This window comes from Nuphar pumila, chromosome 14, assembly GCF_984573655.1.
Source record: "Nuphar pumila chromosome 14, dmNupPumi1.hap1.1, whole genome shotgun sequence".
Classification (NCBI taxonomy): domain Eukaryota; kingdom Viridiplantae; phylum Streptophyta; class Magnoliopsida; order Nymphaeales; family Nymphaeaceae; genus Nuphar; species Nuphar pumila.
Genome location: NC_143262.1, coordinates 17862817 through 17886860, shown reverse-complemented (window position 1 = coordinate 17886860; position 24044 = coordinate 17862817). Strand labels below are relative to the sequence as shown.

The 24044-nt window shown below is 40.1% G+C and overlaps 1 protein-coding gene across 1 annotated transcript in view; it reads right to left on the bottom strand.

Annotated features, from left to right (window-relative positions):
- The window catches only part of LOC149816530 (phospholipid:diacylglycerol acyltransferase 1-like), a 153506-nt gene that overhangs the window by 38902 nt on the left and 90560 nt on the right, over positions 1 to 24044 (bottom strand). The window contains exon 4 of the mRNA XM_089987742.1: positions 20071 to 20383. Coding sequence (XP_089843868.1) covers positions 20071 to 20383 — 313 coding nt within the window. The remainder of the gene's footprint in view (positions 1 to 20070; positions 20384 to 24044) is intronic.

The following is a 24044-nucleotide window of genomic DNA, read 5'->3' as shown; positions in this document are numbered from 1 at the left end:
ACCAAATTAGTGATAAATTTACAACACTAGGCCAAAATGCCAAAAGCATATATATTCATGCAAATATAACCCCAAACATATGCACGTCATAACTCATGCATTTTCAATGTGTGTGTTACCTACATCACCTAGGGGTCTTAACCAATCCATGGTTTCTTTAAGTGTGTGAGTGTACATGTACCCTTTCACATATAAATCAAGTATACATGTTCAAGAAGGATTACTAATAATTGAATCATGCTCACACTCATGCATACCATAGTCATAACAGTCAAGTGAAAGCATAAATCTCCACGACAAGTGTTTTCATACAATCCAATACACAAGCTTTTAATTAACACATGGATTCTAGCCAAAATAAAATGTTCAGCTCGGGACATCCAAGCAAGATACATTACATATATAAATTTTCAGTTTTATGTATCCATCCTCCCTAAACAGTGTAACATGAGCACTATTATACACAACTGAAAAATTTTCAGGTTATGTTGCAATGATCCCACGCTACATCTTACCAACTTTGAGCTTAACCCCACCAGAGAAAATTCAATATTCTCTGCCTTCCGCACGCAACCCTAGAGGGGCTTTTAAAGGCCCCATCTGGATCTGAGTCTCAGGTCCGGTCCCGGACCAGAGACAATCTCCATTTGCTGTATGGGTCTGGGTCCATACTGCACTGCATCAATATGTAATCGCCCTCAAGGTTATGTTGCGATAATAAAAGCGTTATCTACGTAGCTGGCAATCACATGTTTCATGAGCACACCAAACATATTGAGATGGATTGCCACTATGTTCGTGAAGAGTACCTGAAGAAGACCATCATCCTGCCTTATGTAGCATCAGAATTTCAATTGTCCGACTTCTTTACAAAATCTCTTCATTCTCTTCGGTTTCACTTTTTTCTTGCACTCATGTGAACAGAAGAGCGTGATGAAATTGACTAGTTATGTGTCAACGTGTATTATATCAGGTCTAGTAATTGAAAGGAAAGAGAGTGCTCTGATAATCTGTTTGTAAGGAGTTAGATCTTCAAGAGGTTCCCCATCATTGATTCTCATCTTGGAATTGATAACCTCGAGAGTATCAACTTTCTTGATTCCAGACCTAGAGACAATGTCAGAAGCAAATTTAGACTGAGACAACAAATACCCTCTAGGGGAGTAAACAACTTTAATCCTTATAAAGTATCTTAAGAAAGCCAAATCAGTCATTTCAAAATGGTCTTTGAGAAGTTTTTTAATGTTTTTAACTCTCTGTTTATCTCCTTGGTGATGATCATGTCGTCCACATATAGGAGGAGAATAAGAATACTTGCATCTGTAATTTTAAGTTCTTAACAAATAAAGACATGTCAGTCAAACAAGTTCTAAAGTCAATATCAAGCATAACTTTGTTAAATCTGTCATACAAAGCTTTTGGTGCTTGTTTGAGACCATAAAGTGCTTTCTTCAAACGAAGAGCTTTTCTTTTAAGAATGTTCACACCAGGAGTGCCTCCTTAAATACTTCAAATAAATTTTCATTAAGGAAGACATTTTTGACATCTATTTTGTATATAGGTCACTTTCTAACATAGGCTACGACTACTAAGTTCTTAATAGCAGTCATCCTAGCAACTAGAGCAAAGGTTTTTTCATAATATGTCATATTCTTGGGAACATCTCTTAGCAACTAATTTATCTTTATATCTTTCAAGAGTCCCATCACTCTTTATTTTCACCTTATATACCCACCTACAACCTATAGGTTTTCTTCCCTATGGGATGCCTTGTATTGTCCAAGTATTTGCCTTTTCTAAAGTTCCTAACTCCACCTTCATGGTTTCTACCCACTCATAATATTCTTTGGTTTCAGCATAGATTAAAGGTTCAACATACGAATGAATTAACGCAATACATGCCTTTTACTTGGTGAAAAGGAATCATAAGACAAACTTTTCAGGTGGTCTTCAGGTTCTAAACAACCTTCAAGTTTGGACTTCAAACTGATCAAAATATTTTTCCAGTACACATGGATGCTTAGGATCCCTATGCCCTAGAATATTGCAAATAATTCTTTTCACTATGAGATTGCTCCTCACTAATAACACCATTTTGCTTTTCATTAATCATATCATTTCTCAAGTAATTGTCATTATCAATATCACATTCATAATCACAATTATCAGTATCATACTTCGAAATTAAATAAAACAAAAAAGAATACTCAGTTACTTCCTTAGAATTTTCAAAATCAAAGAAACTTTCTTTTTCTAAGGACATATTTCTTGCAACATATAATTTTCTACTTTTAACATCAAAGCACACATAACCTTTTTGGTTATTTGCATAACCTAAAAAGGCATAAAGAATAGCACAGGGGAAAAGTTTGTCATTTTTGTTAGTAAAAACAAAATATTTGCACCAAAAAACTCTTAGTTTAAAATAATCAAGAACTAATTTAAAAAGTTTTTCAACTGGTATCATATTTTGCAAGAAAGATGATGGCATTTTGTTGATGAAATACACAGCGGTTAAAGGAGCTTCAGCCCAAAAACCTTTTGGTACTTGGTTTGCTATAAGGTTCTTATAGTTTCTATAATGTGCTTGTGTTTTCTTTTAGCCAAATCATTTTATTGTCGTGTGTGAGGACACGTTTTTTTATGTGTGATGTCATGCAAATTTAGATAATTTTTAAATTCTTTTAATAAAAAAAATTCTCCTGAATCGGTGCAAAAGATAGCAATATCGTTTTTAAACTTATTTTTGACTAAATTGTGAAATATTTGAAAATATAAGAAAACTTTGGATTTATGTCTAACGAAATAGATTCAAATATATCTAGAAAAATCATCAATAAAAATTATATAATATGCATATTCACCCTTTGATATAACTAGTGTTAGGCTCTAAACATCTGAATGTACTAACTCATGCAGTTTAGAAGAAACAAAAGTTCTTTCTTGAAATGGTAATCTCTTTATTTTACCAAGAATATAATCTTTATAAGTAAAATTTTCAGAATTACAACATTTTTTCAAATTTGAAAATTATTGAATTTTGGATACATTAAGATGACCAAGTCTGTTGTGCCACAAGACCAAATTCAATTTCTAAATATTACAACAAAAGATATTGTTGAGTATTTCCAAAAAATTCATATAGTAGAGGTCTCCTTCTCTATGGCCTTCCCTAACTGATAAACATGCACCCAACAACCATCAAACGAGAAGAAGACATTACATTCATGGTCAAATAACAGACAAAATATTTACATTTAACTTAGAAATATATCTAATTTTTGGAATAATAAATTTTTTGGAGTTTTAAAAATTACTTTCGCAATTTTATGTTTCTTTTATCACAAGAGATGTACCATCTGAAAAAAGTCTATTTGTCTATGTATTCTTTACTTGTATTTGTTATTTTGTATTCCGGGTTTGTATAATATATCAGACCCGACCCATGCTGTAAACGAATGATATATATACATGTTTTAGGTCACGATTTCATTATTGGAAATCGTGACAACCACAACTCCTTTCTCTTTCATCTCTCTTTCACGTGTGACAGATCCTAGTGAAATCTAACATGGTATTAGAGCAGAGATCCATCTAGGGCTTCGAAGCTGCTTCTAGAAGGTCTGACCTGAGAGATCGACCTGCATCCAATCAAGAGGTTTTCTTCTTCCACACTTTTCTTTCATCTTCTTCTTATTTCTTTCATTTACTCCTTCTCTACTATTCTTCGTGCCTGAATATTCAGATTTGACGTGAATCTCCGTTAGACCTGAAAGACTTGAGTTCTTTTAATTCTTGTCTCACGGTTTGTATTGAATATTCAGATCTAATCGTGTACATGCGTCAAATCTGAAATATTCAATCCTTGCGTCAGATCCCAAATTTTCTTGATCGTGCATGTTCCCCATCTTGCACTTCCTCATTCTGTCAGATCTGAAATACTCAGATCTGATCGTGAATATTCTTGGTCTCGCCATTCCTATTTCTGTCAAACCTTGTCTGAAACAATCGGATTTGATCATCCATACGTATCAGATCTAGAATAACCATATTTCTTGATTGCTGAATCACGCAAATCGTTGTGCCAACAAATTGTTGTGTCTACAAATCGTTGTGCCTACAAATCGTTGTGCCTGCAAATCGTTGTACATGAAATACACCTATTGTCAAATTCTATATTCACGAAACCCTTTGTTCTTGAACCAACATAGTTTCCATCTGCGAATTATTAAAGTCTGTTCAGCGTGAGTTGTTCTGCTCCCTTTCCTGCATTTATCACAGCAAAAAAAAAGGACAAAGGCAAGAAGGGACGACCAACAAGTTTCTCAAGCAGTGCATCTCGTGAACACCTTGTTAACTTTTAAGCTATGGACTCCTCCCATTCTTCCCAATCTGGTCTCTCTTTGAGTTTTCTCAATCAGCTTGTTTCTGAAAAATTGACCACCTCAAATTTATTGATTTGAAAAAGACAAATCATTCCTTTCATAAGGAGTCAAGGTCTCTTAGGTCATCTGGATGGAACCGCTTCAGCTCCACTGGAATTTGTTGCGCGAGAAGAGAAGGATGATAAAGGGGCAATCTCAATTGTGTATGTCAAAAATGCAGAATATCTCAACTGGGAAAAGAAAGATCAATCAGTGATCACATACATTACCTCCGCACTCTCTCAAGAGGCACTTATTGCAATTCCTGACAATTGCACAACCATGTAACTTTGAGAGAGATTGGTTCAGACATATTCACAAGTTTCTCAGGCAAGAATGGTTTTTCTCAAGAGAATTTCAACTACTGAGAAAAGACTCCATGACTATCATGGAGTATCTAAACAAGATGAAGACTATCACAAATCAACTTGCGGTTATAGGATGTGCAATGAGCGACAGTGATATGGTGCAACAAACCTTGAGTGGATTGGGATCAGAATATAACATGATTGTTACTTTGTCACTGTGTTTCCCTGCTCTTCCCACCTTTGATGAGCTTCGGGCTAAATTAATTCAATATGAAATGACTCTGAAAGGCTTTTCTGAGGATAATCACACTCATACGAATACCCAAGAGGTCTTTGCCATAGGAAGGACTTATGATCGAGGACGAAGGCGAGGAGGACAAGGGCAAAATGGACACGGGGGACATGGATTACTTTCCACTCCCACCGTTACTCAGGGATCAAGACTCATTCCCACATGCTTCTTGTGCAACAAAAGAGGGCATATCAAGGCAAATTATTGGCATAATCCCGAACATAAAGGAAAGTCTCAACAGGCAACATCCAAAAGAAAGTCCAGCAACACCAAGGACAGTGGAGAGATTAAAGAGTTGTTAATATCTGCCTTGTCAGGATTGAATCTAAAGCAGATTGAACAAGGAACTTGGTTCGTTGACTCTGGGGCAACTCACGTGACCGGTGATGCAGGTAAACGTTTCAAACCTATTCCCTATTTTGGAAAAAGTAAGATTGTCATTGTAGATGGATCTTACCACCCTGTTACTCACATTGGAAAGTCTATCATTCACATGTCGTATTCTACTCTTGAACTCTCCAATTTCCTTCATGCTCCCAATATCAAGAAAAATAGTCTTTGTTTCTAAACTTGTTGATGATAATCATGCTTTCGTCGAATTTACTCCTTTCTTTGTGCAGGTCAAGGACCTTCGCACGAGGGAAATATTCGTTGAAGGAAAGAGACAAGGCAATATGTATGTCTTTCAAGAAGATCCATGTCATTTGGCCTGTCCTGCTCACCCGGATTTGAAGTCTCCATTAGAGTTATGTCTTTCTGAAAATGTTCTTAGTATTTCTGAATATAATAAGCCTTCTCTATGGCACATTCGTTTAGGGCATTGTGGGAGTCATTTTATTGAGAAACTTGTTTCTAATAATCTCATTCCAAAAGAAAGTCTCAATGTGGAAGAGAGAAGTCAAAAGTGTTTCAGTTGTCTTTTATGCAAGAGTCATGTATTACCTTTTCGTTCCATTAATAAGAGAGTTTCAAAGCCTTTTGAGATAATATGTTCTGATATATGGGAGCCTGCTCCAGTCATCTCTGGATCTGAAAGCAAGTACTATCTAATTTTTGTTGATAGTTACTCTCGATACACCTAGATATACTTCATGAAAAATAAGTCTGAAGTTTTCCTTTTGTTTCAAAACTTCTTGTCCTTAGTAAAAAATCAATTCTCCGAGTCCATTCAATTTTTTCAATGTGATGGAGGAGGGGAGTTCACATCCAGTGACTTCATTTCTTTTCTTCAAAATAATGAGATAGGAAGAAGAGTGTCCTGCCCACACACGCCACAACAGAATGAGATTGCTGAGCACAAACATAGGCATATTGTTGAAAGTGTGATGACTATGCTTCATGACAGTCATCTTGCCATAAATCTGTGAGCAGAAGCCTTCCATTTTGTTGTACATGCGATAAATAGACTGCCCATGGTTGTCTTAGAAAACAAGTCTCCTTATCATTGCCTTTTTAGAATTCATCTTGATTATCATGACTTACGTGTTTTTGGATGTGTTTGTTATGTGCATATTGATCAGTCCTTGAGAAACAAGTTTCAAGATAAGGCTCAAAAATGTAGATTTGTGGGATATGTGGATGACTACAAAGGATACAGATGTTATGATCCCATTAGCAGACGCATCAAAATCTCGAGAAATGTTGTTTTTGATGAGCTAAACTTCGATCATAAAATTAACACAGGTGACATGTCCTCTACCTCAGTTGAAGTTTATTATCATTGGCTGAATTCAGAGCTCTTTGATAGTTCGAATGAAGAATGTCATTCGGACTGTGTGCAACATGAAGAAGAGTCCCAAGATCGTTGGTACATCGGAATCGCAGAACTGTGAAGCAACACCACCATTGGAATCGAGAAGGTATAAGGGCATTTCCTGCACTAGACAGAGAACAACTGCTTCAGGACTCCTAAATCAAGCTCAAGAGGCTGCACCTACCTCCTCACACACCCTTGACATCAGAAGATCCAATCGCATGCGGCATCCTATTGATAGGTGGGTCAGCTACAACAATTTCTCCATGGATTTTCAACTTTTTTTACTGCTCTCAACAAGGAAGGTGAACCTATTATGTACTACCAGGCAGCCACTTCTAAGAAATTGGTAGAAGCCATGAATGATGAGATGCAAGCCTTGCATGAATGTGAAACCTGAGAAATTGTTCCCAAACCGCCTGACAGAAATGTGATAGGATGCAAATGGGTCTACAAAATAAAATACAAACCAGATGAGACCATTAAACAATATAAGGCAAGACTCGTGGCAAAGGGTTTCACACAAGAAGCAGGACAAGATTATGATGAGACTTTTAGTCCAGTGGTGAGAATGTGAACGATTCGAATAATTCTTTCCTTAGTTGTTGAACATGGATGGACACTGAGTCAGCTTGATGTTCTTTTCTTGCATATTTGGTTACTAATAAATTAATATTTTTTACATTTGTGAGCCTTCTTGTGTGTGCCCTTTGTGGGTTTTGTGAGTGTGCCCTTAAAGGCCACTTTTGTGCTTGTCCATTTCGATCCTTGGTGGACACTTTTTTCGTGATTGAAGGCCCTTGATCCATTATATGGTATCAGGGATTGATGGTGCTTGCTCATTGGTGACTCACATTCAAGTGTTCGTGCATTTGAAGATTGACTTGGTTCTTTGGTTTGGGTGCTCGTTGATCCTACCCAAAAGTTTGTGGTGTGGTGCTTGTGTTCTTGCTTCTTTTCTATATTCATCTCTCTTTCTCATCTCATCTCTCTCTCTCTCTCTCTCTCTCTCTCTCTCTCTCTCTCTCTCTCTCTTTGTAAGAATGGATGAAAAAAAGTGTCACCATCAATTATGAAACACTATATTTGGGGAAAAGGGTTGCGGGGACTAGCGGATAGATCCGATCCGGAGCTTAAACTAATTCTCACTAAGGTAGAGAACGAGAAGGAAGTGCTTCTTTAGGATGGTGAGAAAACTAAAGCCTTAGCTAGCTATGAGAAAAAATAAAAAGAGTGGAGAATGAGACATGCCAAGATTATGTTTTGACTTATTAGTAGTATTGATATTAAAAAATGTTGTAGTCTTACAAATTTGAGCATGTGTTAATAAGGCTTGGGAATACCTAAAAAATAGGTATTCCCTTAAGGACATTGCACACGTGTGCAACTTGCAAGACAAAGTTCAAATCATGACCCAAGGTGACAAAAGTATTAGGGAATATTATAATGAGTTATCTGAACTATGGGAAAAGTTGACTCTTTTTGAACCTAAGTGGCATTATCCCAAAGATATTGAGTTTCGTCAAAAGCAAGTTGATGCTAAACATTTATATTAATTTATAAATGGTTTGAGACTAGAATTTGAGACCACCAAATCAACCCTCCATCATAGAGGAAAAATTTTCTCTATTGTTGATATTATTGAGGAGTTAAGTACAAAGGAGAATAGGTTAAAGTGGCGTACTACGAAGAATAAAGATGATTCAATTCTAACCGTCTCTAGGCTGAAAATTTATGCATGTACTTACAAGCCACCTCATTTCGAGAGACAAGGCAATGAGTATGATAAGAGAAAAATAATGTCACTATTGCTATGAACCAGAACACATTAAGCCTCAATGTCCAAAATTAAGGAGGAAAGAGAAAATGACTTTGGTTGGTTCACTTTAAGAGACCAACGACATTAGCAACCCACAAGACTCATCCGTTGGAAACATGTTTTTGGCTCAATTGGTGGAAGCGCTTCAATCACTTTTAAAATGGGCATCTCCCTCAACTGGAGCCGCAATTTCATTTCTCTCCAATCTCGGTAAATCTCCTTGACTCTAGTGCACCTTTCCATATGACTCCCAATAGTAATAGTTTGTCTGAATGTCATATTAACTTAAGTGTGTCAAATGTTTTTACTGCAGATCGTGTTAGATTTCACTAGGATCTGTCACACGTGAAAGAGAGATGAAAGAGAAAGGAGCTGCGGCTGTCACGATTTCCAATAATGAAATCGTGACCTAAAACATGTATATATATCCTTCGTTTATAGTATGGGTCAGGTTTGATATATTATCCGGACCCGGAATACAAAATAACAAATACAAGTAAAGAATACATAGACAAATAGATTTTTTCACCCCCCCTCAAGTTGATCATGGTGTTGAACCATGGACAACTTGCCTTTAAGTGTCCAAAAACGATCCTTGGTCAAGCCTTTTGTGAATATGTCTGCAACTTGTCTTTCAGTGTTAACAAATTCGGGCTCGATCTTCTTTTCTTCAACCTTTTGTCTCACAAAATGTTGATCTATCTCAATGTGCTTGGCACAACTGTGATGAACCGGATTGAATAACATGTTGAGAGTACTTTGATTGTCGCACAACAAGACAGACCGAGATATCATTTCTCCCACTTCAGTTAGCAAATGCCTTACCCATGTGACTTCAACAGTAGCGGCAACCATAGATCTGTACTCAGCCTCAGTACTTGATCTGGCAATGACCTTTTGTTTTCTAATGCTCCAAGATACTAAGTTTCTTCCAATGAAGATGCAATATCCTGATGTAGACCTTCGTTCATCTGGATCCCCTGCCCAGTTTGCATCACAATATACAGTAATCTCGCACATATCCTTACCAGATGGTTTTGGAGAATATATCAATCCCTCCCCAACTATTCTTTTCATATATCTGAGTATCCTTTAACAACCTCCATATGCCCAGTACATGGTTCATGCATGAACTGGGACACCTGATTAACTTATTAAACAATATCAGGTAGAGTGAATGTAAGATATTGTAACATCCCTATTAGATTGCGGTACCTGGTGGGATCCTCACACAAGTTTCCATCATGAGCGCTCAGTTTTTGATGAAGAATACTTGGAGTCCCTAGAGGTTTACAATCCTTCATACCTGCCTTGGTTAGAACATCCATCGTATACTTGTGTTGGGTGAGAGTCAACCCATCAGCTCAGCTATCAACTTCAACTCCAAAAAAATAACGCAGGGCACCAAGGTCTTTCATTTTGAATTTCTGACTCAGTAGTTTCTTTACTTCTTTGATATGATCCTCAGAGTTTCCTGTGATGACAATATCATCAACATAAATTAGCAATAAGGTGATCACATTTTGCCCTCTAAAGATGAACAATGAGTGATCTAGTAGGGAGTGAGCAAAGCCATGCTTTTGAATCTCAAGAGAGAAGCTATCAAACCAAGAGCGAGATGCTTGCTTTAGGCCATAGATAGCCCTTTTTAGTATGCATACATTTGTCTTACAATCTTCCTCATAGTATCCAGGTGGTTGTTCCATGTAAACTTCCTCCTATTGATAGAAAAGGGTTATCAGTTTAAGAAACTCAAACATTTTGGCTACCTGACAGGATGCAGTTTCAGATTTCGAGTTCTAGGAAGCCAACATAAGCTAATCTAAGGCAAAGAAAGGGTTGTAGCAGTACCTGAGAGGTCTGTAGTAGGCTGAAATAGAGTTTCCAATGTTATAGAATTCAAACACATGATCTGCAATGCAGAGAGACCATTTGACTCGCTGGGAGGACAAAACACATGGTCTGAGTATTGGGGGGTTCGGGCTCCAAAGAAGGGTATACAAAGGGGTATAGGGAGGACCAGGGAGTCATGAGAGAGGAGAGAGAGAGAGAGTAAAGAGAGAAGAGAGAAGAGAGATTGATGTTAGAGAGAGAAAGATAGAGAGATAACTTTAGAGAGAGAAAGAGAGAGGGGCAATTAGAGAGAGATGTGAGAACTTACAACATTATTCAATAATGAAATAGGCTTCTTCAGACCTCCTTATATAGAGAGAGCTAGGGTTGAATACTAATTATCCAATACTACTTCTAAATAAAAAAATCAATAACCCATTTAAGCTAGAACTCCTACCTATGTAAGAACTCCTCACTAATTAATCAAACTAATTATGAACTCTTAATTAAAAAGCTACTAAAGAAATTCTTGTAGGGGAGACGTGCCCTAAGATTCTTTTGGATTCACTCTCCCTCATGTGGACCCCTATGCTAATTAGCCTTCCTCTAGGTGATGCAATGCATCCAGCTCCTCTTCCTTTTGACTGAGATTCTGATCAATTAATTAGAGAAGCCACATCACCTATCACATCAACAACCTAGCTGGCACCCACATTGTGTTGGTCGACCCTCATGGAGCTCTGAAGGGGGTGTCTAGATCCTTAGCACTAGATCTGGATCATCTTCTAAATTTTGGGCCATAACAACTTCACGAATTTAGTGTTATCTTCATAAAGATAGTACAACCTTTGCTAATATAACCTGCGAAGTTCACACTATAAGAAAAACTCTAATTAGCGATGAAAATTTGCAAGTGATTTTTTTCATTATAAATTTGCGATGGATTAGCTAGAGAAAACTATCTGTCGCTAACATTCGAATTATTTGCAGAATTAGCGACAAAAAAAAATTCTGTCAAGAATCCGTCGCAAATTAGCGATAGATTCACAATGAAACAATTTCATCTCAAACTCCGTCACAACTTCAGGATGGTTCAGCTGTTGACCCCCTTTTATATACACTAGAGAAGTCTCAAAAGAGTCATTGGAATTAACCCAACGACTAATTCAAATCTAGTCAATTCTATGTTGACTAGTCAAAAAGAATAAAAATAAAACAAACAAAGTTTTACAAATATATTACAAAATATATATAATACATATATATATATGTGTGTGTGTGTGCATGTGTATATACATATACAATACATATACATACATATGTATATATACGTATACATATAGATACATTATATTTATGTACATTTTAACAGTAAGGGTGTACTTACTACAACCTATCACACTTTTGTAAGCTGCAATTAATCCAGCAGAATTCGGATTCGGTTGGAATGATTTTTCATCTAGCTCTGAACCTGATTAAGTAAAACCCGATCAGTCAGAATCAGTAATGCTCAGACCCAACCTGAGTCCAAACCATACATCCCCTAGAGAGAGAGAGAGAGAAATGCCTACAGTGTGATCCTATGCCAAGGAGGATCTTGACAGATAGGACTTGTTACAGTGCTTCCCTGGATGCTAACATTATCCTCTACTCGATCAGGTATATGTAAGATGTCCTAAGCTAGAATGATCAAAGTGTTCAGTTGATGATGGCAGACTACAGACTCCAATTCTGTTCAGTCATGATGGTTAATCCATAACTGAATATAAGCTCTTTTTTCTTAACAGTTGATGTCACTGTCGCATAGTGGCAAGTCTGGTTGGAGCATATCTTCTTAGACTGTAACGCCCCAAAATTTCAACTTTCGAACCTTTCATAAAACAGACAAGAGACTAAAAGAATCTCTTTATTACAGAGTTGGTTTAAGAAATAAGCGGAAGACCATCCTTTTGTTAATTTTAGAAAAGCAAGTTGACCACTTTGGGCACGTTAGCTGAAGAACCAAAACATACAACCCATGCTACTTGAAAAAGGCACTTTCATTAAAAGAAGGTTCCAAAAGTACAAAATTCGGATGTCCCAAGGAAAATCCGTTACAAGACCCAAAAACATCAGGATGCGAGCTAAGAGCAGGAAGAAGAAAGTCTTGAAGCCATCTTGCCATCGCTCGTGAAGTACCTATTCATCACCTGTACCCATAGAATGGGTTAGTTTCGGAAAAAAAACTAGTAGGTGCACAAGAGAGACTACAAGGAAACTGAATTATGTACATTTAATTCAGTAGGTTACGCAGTTTAAAGCAGATATGCAGTTAAACAGGTAAGCAATGCAAGTAGGTACATAGTGCAAACGCGTAAGTAGTGCAAGCGAATCAGTAGTGCAAACGAATAGGTAGTGCAAGCGAGTCAATGGTGCAAGCGAGTCAGTGGTGCAAGCGAGTGCAAGTGAGTCTCACTACTCAACAACCAGTGTGAACAGACTTTATGTTTCGATATTACTGGCCTGCGGGTACGCGCAGGCAAAACGTAGAAACAACTGAGACTAGTTCGGGCGTCTGTTATTCTATGTATTTTGAATAACCCGAATAGCTAGTTGAGTCCGCTCTAGAGGGACGGCTTTAGCCGAGAGAAGATTCCCCAAAGGAGGCAGTGCCACGGATGCATCCAACTTCTGCAGAAGTGCTGAGCTAACTATTGTAGCCCCTTTCCCCTAACTCCAATGACTGGGGAGGCCGGATCATTGCCCGTAGGGTGGTTGTTAACAACCTGTCCATTGGAGTTTGTACAGCTCTGTCCTCTCCCTTGACAGACCACTAGAAACGAATAGGTACGTTAGGGGTTGCTTAACTAACGACCCACTCTATGCTGTGGTCTTTAAACCACTCGAGCATCTTGCCTGTGAAGGCGAATGTGAGGCCATTTATGTGATTCCAGCATTGTGCATTTCGCACTGTTCGAGGTCGCACGACCGTCTCATCCGATCATCGCAGTACTAGACGTGTCATGCACGACTACAAGTACTCTAGGATGAAGGGGGTATAGCTCCTCAAAAGAAGCCTCAACAGGAGTGTTTCACAAAGATGTAAAGTTTATCAACTTTACAATATCCTTTGAAACAGCAGTACCTTGTGCCAACATTATGCCTGCGATTTTCTAGAACCTCATCCGCTATCGGGGTATCTACATGCCTCGCATGACTCAACACCGGCCTCAATAGACGGGAAACATGTTTCTCAACAGAAACTCCAACTCGTTTGCAGGACTGCATACTCAAGGAGTCAGGATCCTTGCAAGGTATCCCCCTCCTTAGACGGGGATATTACGCTAGCTCCTATCTCAACTCTCGTCGCGAGAGAGAGAGGTGAATGCCTGAGGATGCCTTTAAGGCATATGCAAAGAGCAAAAACCTGCGCGGCATCTGCAATAGCAAAGCAGTAATAATACATACAAAAACAAGAGTCTAGGCGCAAAGCGCGACGACAAGGTAAAGGCGGTAAGCAGAAGTGCAACGCTGAACCTCGCCACGATGCGTGACGGCACATACAAACCATAAGCAAGAATGCAACACGAGATCTCGACGTGATACACGATGGCAAGTATAGACTGACATAAGGAAAAGGGCAAGGATCGCGAAACCGCGTCCTTGAGTTAAGTGCATACTCGTATAAATATATATATATATATATATATATAAATATATATATATATATATAAATATATATATATATATATATATATTTGTATATATATATATATATATTCATTTATTGATCATTTTTAGTTTAATTGAACTTAATTCAATTATCCAAGTCTTCCGTACAATCTTCCCCTACCTTGGAGGGTTACGAGCTTGCTGACGTCTGCGGACGTACACAATTGACGGCTCGATTCGCGGAGCGCGAGTGAGATCCGTCGTAGCTGCAAATATGCGATATTAACATGCAAGCCCAGACAAAAGCAAAAGCAAGGCAAAGACTCAACTTCTCCAATACATAGAGCTGGGACCAACAGTCCCAAATGACTCGAAAAAAAGGATGGGGCAGGGCCAAATGAGCCTTGCCGCCCAAAGAGGGATGTAGTCAATGTGAGCAGATGACTCACGTTCACTAGGGATTCCTCGCTGGAGATCAACATTTGTAATGATCTGTCTCCATTACGATGTAGCTTGCAAAGATTCCTCGGGTCTGTCGACCAAGGGTATAGGCTCGCGCACAAAGGGGCAGGGGGGATCGGCCCCTGCTGGCAAACAAAAAGGTAGGGGCCGATGGCCCCTGTTAGCAAACAGAAAGGCAGGGGCCAATGGCCCCTGCTGACACACAGAAAGGCAGGGGCCTATGCCCCTGCTGACAAAAGAAAGGCAGGGGCCATAGGCCCCTGCTGGCAAACGAAAGGCAGGGGCCATAGGCCCCTGCTGGCAAACGAATGGCAGGGGCCGATGGCCCCTGCTGGCGTAAAAGAAAGGCAGGGGCCATAGGCCCCTGCTGGCAAACAAAAGGCAGGGGCCGATGGCCCCTGCTGGCGCAACAAAAAGGGGCAGGGAGGAGGGGCTCGACCCCTCCCCTGCCGTAGCAGAGAGCAGGGAAGAGGGGCCCGGCCCCTCCCCTGCCGTACGGAAGTAGGGAGGGGGCTCCGCCCCTCGCCTGTCGTACGAAAGCAGGGAGGAGGCTCAGCCCTCCCCTCCCTGTGTAACGAAGAAACAAGGGGGAAGGATGGGAGAGAGAGAGAGACGGAAAGAGGGAGAAGAAGAGGAGGAAGAACGTACCTGGTGGTCGGCGGCGGCGGCGGAGAGAGGTCGCAAGTGGCGGCAGCAGACGAGCGAGGGAGAGTCGGGAGGCGGTGAGGGAGAGAGACAGCGAGGGGGGGTTCGTATTTGAAACCCCCTGCCTTATTTTCTAAAGAAGGCACGAGGGAGGCGGTGCCTCAATTAGGTCCGGGTCGGGTCCGGGTCCGGATCCGACCCGAATCCTAACTTTTTTTTTACGGGTTATTACATAGACTGACCAATATCAAAATGTAGCTGCAGCATCAGAAGAAGCATATCATCACAGACAAATGTGGTTCTATATTTTCGCAGAAGCTATCACCATGAAGGCTCCATCGTTTAGTACCTACAGTTACTTGGGTGTATAGTTTCTAATTAGGCAATGGGCAATTTAACAATCAAGGCTATGCCTGTTCAATATAAGAATTCAGGAGAGGAGAAAACAGAAATCAATCTTCTCCTATTTAGACTTCGATTGAGAAGTCAGGGAAAAAAATTCCAGTTGTAAGCACTAAGGCTGTAAAACCAGTAAAAAAAAAAAAAAGAAAGAAAGAAAGATCGGACCCGGGACAGGTCCAGACCCGACCCGGATCCAACCTGTGCCAGCCCCTCGAAAACCCTTTTCGAGGGGACTGGCAGCCCACAGGGGGAGGGGAGCCTCCGGCGACACAGGGGGCGAGCCCTATGTGCGCCCCCTCCCTATTAAAAGACGAGAGGGGAGAGGGGAGGGCCTACGAGCCTCCCCCGACCCCCCCCCCCCCCGACTCTCTCTCTCATCTCTCGTCTCTCTCCCCTCTGCTCTCTCTTCCCCTGACTCCATCTCCCTCTCCCTTTTTGCCGACGCAGGACAACCCCCCCCCCCTCTTCACGGCGCCACCCTCTCCGGCGAACCCCCCTTCACGGCAGCCCAGGTAGCTCCCTCCTTTTCCCCCCTCTTTTTCCCCCTTTTTCCTCCCCCTGATTCGCCGGAAGGCCGGCAGGTGGCCGGTGGCCCCTGCCGAGCCTTCCTCCTCTTTTTTTCACGACAAGCAAGGGGCTCCGCCCCCTTGCCTTCCTCTTATCTCGACAGGCAAGGGGCTCCGCCCCCTTGCCTTCCTCTTTTTCGACAAGCAAGGGGGCTCCGCCCCCCTTGCTTTCCTCTTCTTAGCAGGCAGGGGGGCGGAGCCCCCTGCCCTTTTAATTTTCCGGCAGGGGCCATGGCCCCTGCCCTTCCCTTTCCACGTAGGGGCCGATGGCCCCTACCCTTCCCCTTAAGAGAGGCGGGCAGGAGCCGAAGGATCCTGCCCCACCCCTCGGAAACCAAGCAGGGGCCATTTGGCCCCTGCCCCTCTTTTAAACCGACAGGGGCCAGAGGCCCCTGTCTCTTTTCTGTCGAGCAAGGGCTCGGCAGGGGCCTTTGGCCCCTGCACTCCCCTACCTCCTCTCCTTTTGAGCCGCAGGGGGGCCTTTGGCCCCTGCGCTCCCTCCTCCCTACTCGTTCCATTGGCAGGGGCCATCGGCCCCTGCCCCTTTCTTTTAAGAAGGCTGGCAGGAGCCGAAGGCTCCTGCCCCTCCTTTTAAAAACCCAGCAGGGGCCAATGGCCCCTGCCCCTCTCTAGACCGACAGGGGCCTCTGGCCCCTGTCCCATTTTCTTGTCGAGCAAAACTCGACAAAGGCCATTTGGCCCCTGCACCCATCTCCTTTAACGGCATGGGTCATTGGACCCTACCCCGTTCTCTTTCGCAACGGTAGGGGCCGATGACCCCTGCATTGAGTTGCGGAGAAACCGAGCTTTCTCCCTACCTATATTCATTTTATGCATGCTAAACTACGTATTTTTGCAGTTTACGCAACGGAGTCCGTTCGCGCCCCGCGAACTAAACCGACAATCACTTACGTTCGTAGAAGACTCCATCTTCGCAATACCCCAAGGTAGGAGAAGTTGCACAAGGACTTAAATAATTAAATCAAGCTTAAATAATTGATAATCGAAAGGACTTAATGATATATTTATATACTTATATGTATATAAGTACACTTTTAAATCAAGGACGCGGTTTCGCGATCCTTGTCCTTTGCTTTCGCATTTCAGTTTGTCGTCGCGCTTTGCGCCCAGGCTTTTACTTTCGTATTTACTGCTTATTGTCTTTTAATTCAAGGACGCGGTTTCGCGGTCCTTGTCCTTTGCTTACGCACTTTCTGTTTCTGTTGCCGTCGCGCTTTGCGCCCAGGCTTTTGCTTTCATAGTTACTACTTACTGTCTTTTAATTCAAGGACGCAGTTTCGCGATCCTTGTCCCTTGCTTTCGCAGTTCTTGTTTGTCATCGCGCTTCGCGCCCAGGCACTTCCTTTTCGCATTATTATCTTTTGTTTCTTTTCCTTGCCATAGACTCAGTGTATTCGAGAGGTATACCTATTCCTCTTTCCACCCGATATGTTTTGGGAAAACCCTTGATTTGGGGCAAGACCAAGTTGTTGGGTGATAGGTTCCTTTGTGAAACCCATTTACCAAAACCAGTGTCGTGACTTACATAGCACCCAGACACTGCGTCATCGGATGTTAGATTCGAGAAAATCACATGCCTTATGTTGACAAGATTGTGTGTGGTTTCGAAAGATTTGATATGTTAAAATAGTTTTTAAAAAAACATTATATCTTTGCGAAACACACTCCCGAGGCTTCTATTAAGGACCTGTATCCCTTTTCTCGTAAGTGTACTTCTTAAACATGCGAGACATGTTAGTACTACGACGATTGGATAAGAGAGTCTTATGACCTCGATTAATGCTTAGTGCAGGTTGTTGAAAACACATATAAGAGTGGGATCGCCTTCATAGGCAAGATGCTCGTTTCGGTCTAATGGACCAGAGCATGAAGAATGAGGCAACGGCTAAGAAACCCCGTCGCGCTCAATTCAACCTTGCTTCGTCAAGAGAGAGGACGAAGGGTACCAACTCCGATAGACAGTCCATTTATGGCTTTCAAAAAGGGCAAAAGACTCGTTTTTCCCCAGTCATCGAAGGTTAGGGGGAGGGATAGGGGCTACATAAGTTAGCCTAACACTTCTGCAAAAGTTGGATGCATCCCTATCATGCCTTGGGGACTTACTCTCTCGACCATCGGTCGTCTCCATAGGAATAGGATTCAGTCAGACAACCGAGGTATATTAAAATACTTAACATAATGAACACTCGGCTTGGACTCGACTGTTTCGACTCACGTGCCATGTATGTACCCGCATGGTCGGTTATCAAGTAATAACTAAATTGAGCATGCACACCCTTTTCAGTTTGTTGTACTTAGCTTATTCCTCCAGTCTATCTGCTTAGTTTGCTCGTTACTACCTGCTGCATAAATTATTGCTGCATAAATTATCTATGCCTAATTTAGTTCTTTCTGTCTTTGTACTCTCCTGCTAGTTTTTCGCAAAATTAACCCATTTCATGGGCATAGGTGACGATTAGGTGCATCAGGCGATGGCGCGACTGCGAGATGATTTAAGGATCCACTGTTTCTGCTCGTAGTGTTTCTCCTGGACATTTTTTGTTTTTGATACGATTTCCCTTGAGGAAACCCAAATTTTGTACAAACTTAATACTCTCTTCAAATAGAAGGAATGGTTTCCTAAGTATTATTGCAGATCGTCCATGGTAAATCTTTGTTTTCTCGCTAACGTGCCCAAGGTTGTCAAACCCGTCTTTTTTCTTTTAAAAGAAATTGTTTCCGCTGATTTAGAAATAAACTCTGTAAAGAAAAGGTATTTTCCAACTATTTCAAGGAATTTATAAGGTTCGAAATTTTGGGGCGTTACAAAGGCACTACTGAAACACCATGCTGTCTAAGAATTGTATTGGGTTCAATTATGAACTTCCAATAATCACTTGCTAGATCCACACGTACCAGTCCATTTGGCATGGAGACAAAAGTTTGACATCTATGTTACATCATCTTCCTTGGACATAACCAAACGCCATATTATATCTCAAGGCTCAAGAGAAGCATGCTTTTAAACATTTATGACATTGTCCTTAATTTGGATACTCCATGTCCAACACAAATCCCATTAATAAATTTCACTCACCACACTGACTAAAGAGATTTTGTAGGAATAGGCAGCTCCTTGATTTTCCTTCTTGCTATGATCATTAACGACCATTAAAGAAAGTGCAAGGCCCTGGAGAGAGAGAGAGAGAGATGCCCAACAGTGGGATCCTGAGCCAAGGAGGATCTTAACAGATAGGACTTGTTACAGACTTACAGTGCTTTCCTAGATTCTAGGAGAGAAGTCCTAAGGCTAGAATGCTCAAAGTGTTCGGTTGATGATGGCAGACCACAGACTCTAATTCTGTTTGGCACTGATAGTTAACACATAATTGAATACAAGCACTGTTTTCTCAACAGCTGACATGTTACAAAAGCATGGCGGCAAGTCTATTTAGAGCATATCTTCTTAGACTGACCAACATCAGAATGTAGCTGCAGCACTGGAAGGAGCATATCATCACAGACAAGTGTGATGCTATATTTTGGCAGAAGCTATCACCATGAAGGCTCCATCGACCAGTGCATACAGATACTTGGGTGTATAGATTCTGATTAGGCATGGCTAATGACTCACTGGACCCTTCATATTGTCATTCTATCCATGTTGAGTTTTCAATACGAGATTCAAATTCTCTCAATGATCAATGGATCAGCACTTGCGCCTTGGAAAATTTTGTGATCTTTTAGTTTCAGAACACAGTACTATATCAGGAAAGCAAGTCCAGACTGAAAGGCAAGAAGACGGTGGCATGGAAAATTGTGAAGAAAGCAGTTCCAGTTATAAGGACATACATGTAAACACAAGCATCCATGCAGAGATAACCTACACCAAACATTTGGAGTTTGAAAATTTACCTTAAAATCCTTCCTCTCAATCTGGGAAGAAGGTGCCTCAGCCACATCCTTTCCAAAAGAAACAATCCTTCCATAGTGCACCTTTGTTTTGGCTTCCAGGCTGTCTGTGTAATTCGCTGCATCACCATTTTTCATTTTTCTTTGGTTGCAGTCATAGCCATCTTCAGGCGACCAATCCAGGTCACCCCAAATGGTGTCTCCACCTTTTGGTATCATTGACATGGTTGAGTCCCATGTACGAGTCATCTTCATCACATGCTGTAAGGTTTGAAAACCAAACAACTCAGAGTCTAGCACACCAGGTGCAATTGCCCTGCAAAAATTAAAACTGTTTGAATCATATTGAATCTATGACAAATTAACAGATGTCGTGCAAAGGAGAAGTTAAGAGGTGAACTGAAATATTAAACTACAAAAAAATTCAGGTTCATCACTGGTATGTGGCTTATTTTTTTCTAATATTCAAATCCATAAGGACATTTATTGTAATATTATGTTAATTGTATAAATGATGTACCATTTAGTCCTCCTCAGCAGATACGGAGGAACCATGTAATCTCTAGAAACGCTTCCCCTCAGAACTCTTAAGAACAGCTGACATTCATATTAAGAGATTCTTTTATGGGGCAAGCATAATATCTCCTTGACTACCCAAGAAAGACACTGGTTGTCCCACAAGGGTGAAAAGTGTAATTGCATCCCAGAAATCATCTCTTATAAAAGAAAATTGGGCAACACAGACATTATAAATCACCAAAGCATAATGCAACACTAAGATCCACAACTATCGAGATATATGTGTTTATCAGTAAACAAAGCACCCTTATAATAAACCAGCATAAAAAAAACAGCACTGCTTTGCTATATATGCAAAGGATCAAGTTACACAAGCTTCTGCATTACAAATATAGTATTATACCTTTAATAATGACTTATCAAATTAACAAAATGCCAAATGAACAAGAGAACAAGAGAAAAATTGTATACGAAATGACATGACCAATAGTTTCAGTGGAAAGGGTTAGAAAATCACTATGCAACTTTCACCAAGGAATAAGAAACAAGAAGACGAGGAGATGTATAGAATGTTTTTTTTCCTCTTCCTCTCAGATAATGGAATTTAAGTCCCCAATTCATTTCAAAAATGGAAAAAAAGCACATCAAGTGATTGAACAGTCACTGAAGAAGCAGAAGAATACTCAATAAAGCACCAAGCGAATGGCCATAGCTCCAGAAAGAAGAGTTAAAGCCTTCCTTTTCTACACAATCTTATCCACATTCCACAAAAAAACTAGTTGCTGCCACAGTGTCAGTAGATAGTCCAATTTGGCTTGAGGTGTGACATTGGATTGAATATGAGGTTCCTGTAACTTTTTTTTTCATTCTAGCCACATGCAATGAATGTTAGAAAATAATACATATATGTGTATTTTAATTCTGTAATTTTTCTTTTTTATTTATTTTTTTATGTAATCTGTCATTAGCTGAACACTGTCAGCTAATGACAGACTGTGTGCTGCACAGTCTCTGTCTACTAAAGAGACGTTGGGACTATATAGCCCAACGACTCCCTCTCTTTCACCCCTCTATAAATAAGGGCCTCCCAGCCCATTGTAAAATTATTCAATAAGGGTTTTTATTCCCTTGTACTCGTTAATAAAATAGTGCATTTTATGCACTTTCTTGCTTTTGTAGTGTGTAGCATTTGAGTGCTACTTTGTGCTAGCCTATGTTTTCTTTTGTTTGAAATATCAAGTTATTGTTTGTAAGGCTCTTTACATGGTATGTATGATCAATGGCACATCGGTGAATTGCCTCGTAAATCGTGCTTATTCTATTTCGTGGTGGTGATTTCTTTTCCTCCTTTAATTCACCATGGGTGAATCTTTTCCACACAATACAAGCAATTCCAACTTTATTCCGTCGTTCAAACTTGAAGGAAGCAACTATAATATTTGGGCGGGACACTTGGAGACATTCATCAAAGGTCAAGGTTTGTAGGGATTCGTAAGAGGTACTATTCTTGAACCCACTCCCAAAATTTCATTTGGTGAAAATGAAGTTGAGACTAGTCTTGAAGAAAGAAACAAAGCCACGGAAGAATACTACAAGAAATTAGATTAATGGAAAATGAGAAATGCAAAAATTCTTTCATGGATACTAAGTGGAGTTGAGACAAAAATCGCCTCAAATCTATTATGCTACAAAAAGATAGATAAAACGTGGGAATATCTTAAAGGTATGTTTACCGAAAAAGATATGGCTCACAAGTATTATCTTCAAGAAAAGGTTAAAAATATCAAACAAGGAGATAAAAATGTAAGAGATTACTTTATGGAGTTATCTTCAATTTGGACCCAACTTGCTCAATTTGAACCCAAATGGGAAGGTAAGTGTATAGAAATGCGAAGAGTTCAAGTTGAGGAAAATAGACTCTTCGCCTTCCTCTATGGTTTGAGACCTGAATTTGAACAAACAAGGGCCTCACTACTATCATCTGCATCACCCCCTCCTATTCATGAGATTCTCACTAAACTTAGCGAAGAAAAAACTAGGCTAAACATGAGTAAAAATGTTAGTGTTCTTGCTACTTCTAGCAATGGTCAAGAAGAGGATCGCGCTCTTGCCGCATCAAAACCAGGACATTATATTAAGCCATATAAACCACCCCACTTCAATAAGAATAAAGGTGAATAAAAAATCATTTGCCACAACTGTAATGAGCCCGGTCACATTAGGCCTCAATGTCCTAAACACAAATATAGGCCTCAAGAAAAACGTGTTGTCGTTGTACCATCAAAACAAGATGAAGATACTCTTAATCTCAATAACCTCACCAAATCATTATCTCAATTGACGGAGGCATTACAACCATTGCTTAAAGGATCTACGTCAGGAGCGGTCATTGCATTATCTTCTACTCCTGGTATGTGCTATTGGCTTCTAGATTCAGGAGCTTCTTTTCATATGACTCCACATAAGTCTATATCATCTGAATGTCAATCTAATTCAAATACATCCTTTGTTTCCACTTCTGATGGTACTGCTTTAGAAATAGAAAGTGTTGAAACTTTTAAAAATAATAGCAAATTTTATATTCCAAAAATAAGATTTGTACCTAAACTACATCTTAACCTACTTTTAGTTTTGCAAATCTCGAATCATGGATGTGATGTCATTTTCTCATCAAATAAATGTTGGGTGCAGGATCGTCAGTTCAGGAAATTGATTGGGGAAGGTTCTAGGCAAGGAGATCTCTATTATATGGATTTCCTTTGTATTCCAAAGGAATCATTTTGTAACATTGCCCAAACAAAATGTAACGACCCCAACTCCTACTTTTGAAAAATGCGGAATTTTTTTTTTTTTTTCTAAGAGTTGCGGAAAACTTCCCAGAGACCTGGGGTCCCTACAGTTCCAATTTCAGTTGGATAACCACACACCACAAACGAAGTTGCAATTATCATCCATATCAACCAACTAAAACTCTTTTATTAATGAGTAATAAAATTTCAAAGACAAAGTTTCCTTCAACTGAAAGTAAAGTAACAATTGCAGAATTTAAAAGAACTGAAAGACAAAAGAAAGAGCCACAATATCCTCTACTGAAGCTGACAGGTCCAAGTATAACTCATCCATCCCCAGATGCATGTCCAACTTCACTGTTCACCATTTCCTGTGAAAAACCAACAAAGTAGGGTGTCAGAACCGAAATTCTGAGCACAGCTACTTCTAAAGAAACCAGATAAGAGAAAGAACATGGATAAGATTTCATGCAGTGATCTGAGTGAGCGCAAATATAAAATTTTCAACATCTAAATTTTCATAACTACCAATGATTTCATTTACTCACCATTCAATAACAGTAAACAGTGTCATATATCAACAACTAAATAACCAACCTTTCAACATGATTTCACGAAGTAAAGCGTATGCAACCACCAAATGATGTCATGATAATCAAGAATGATTCA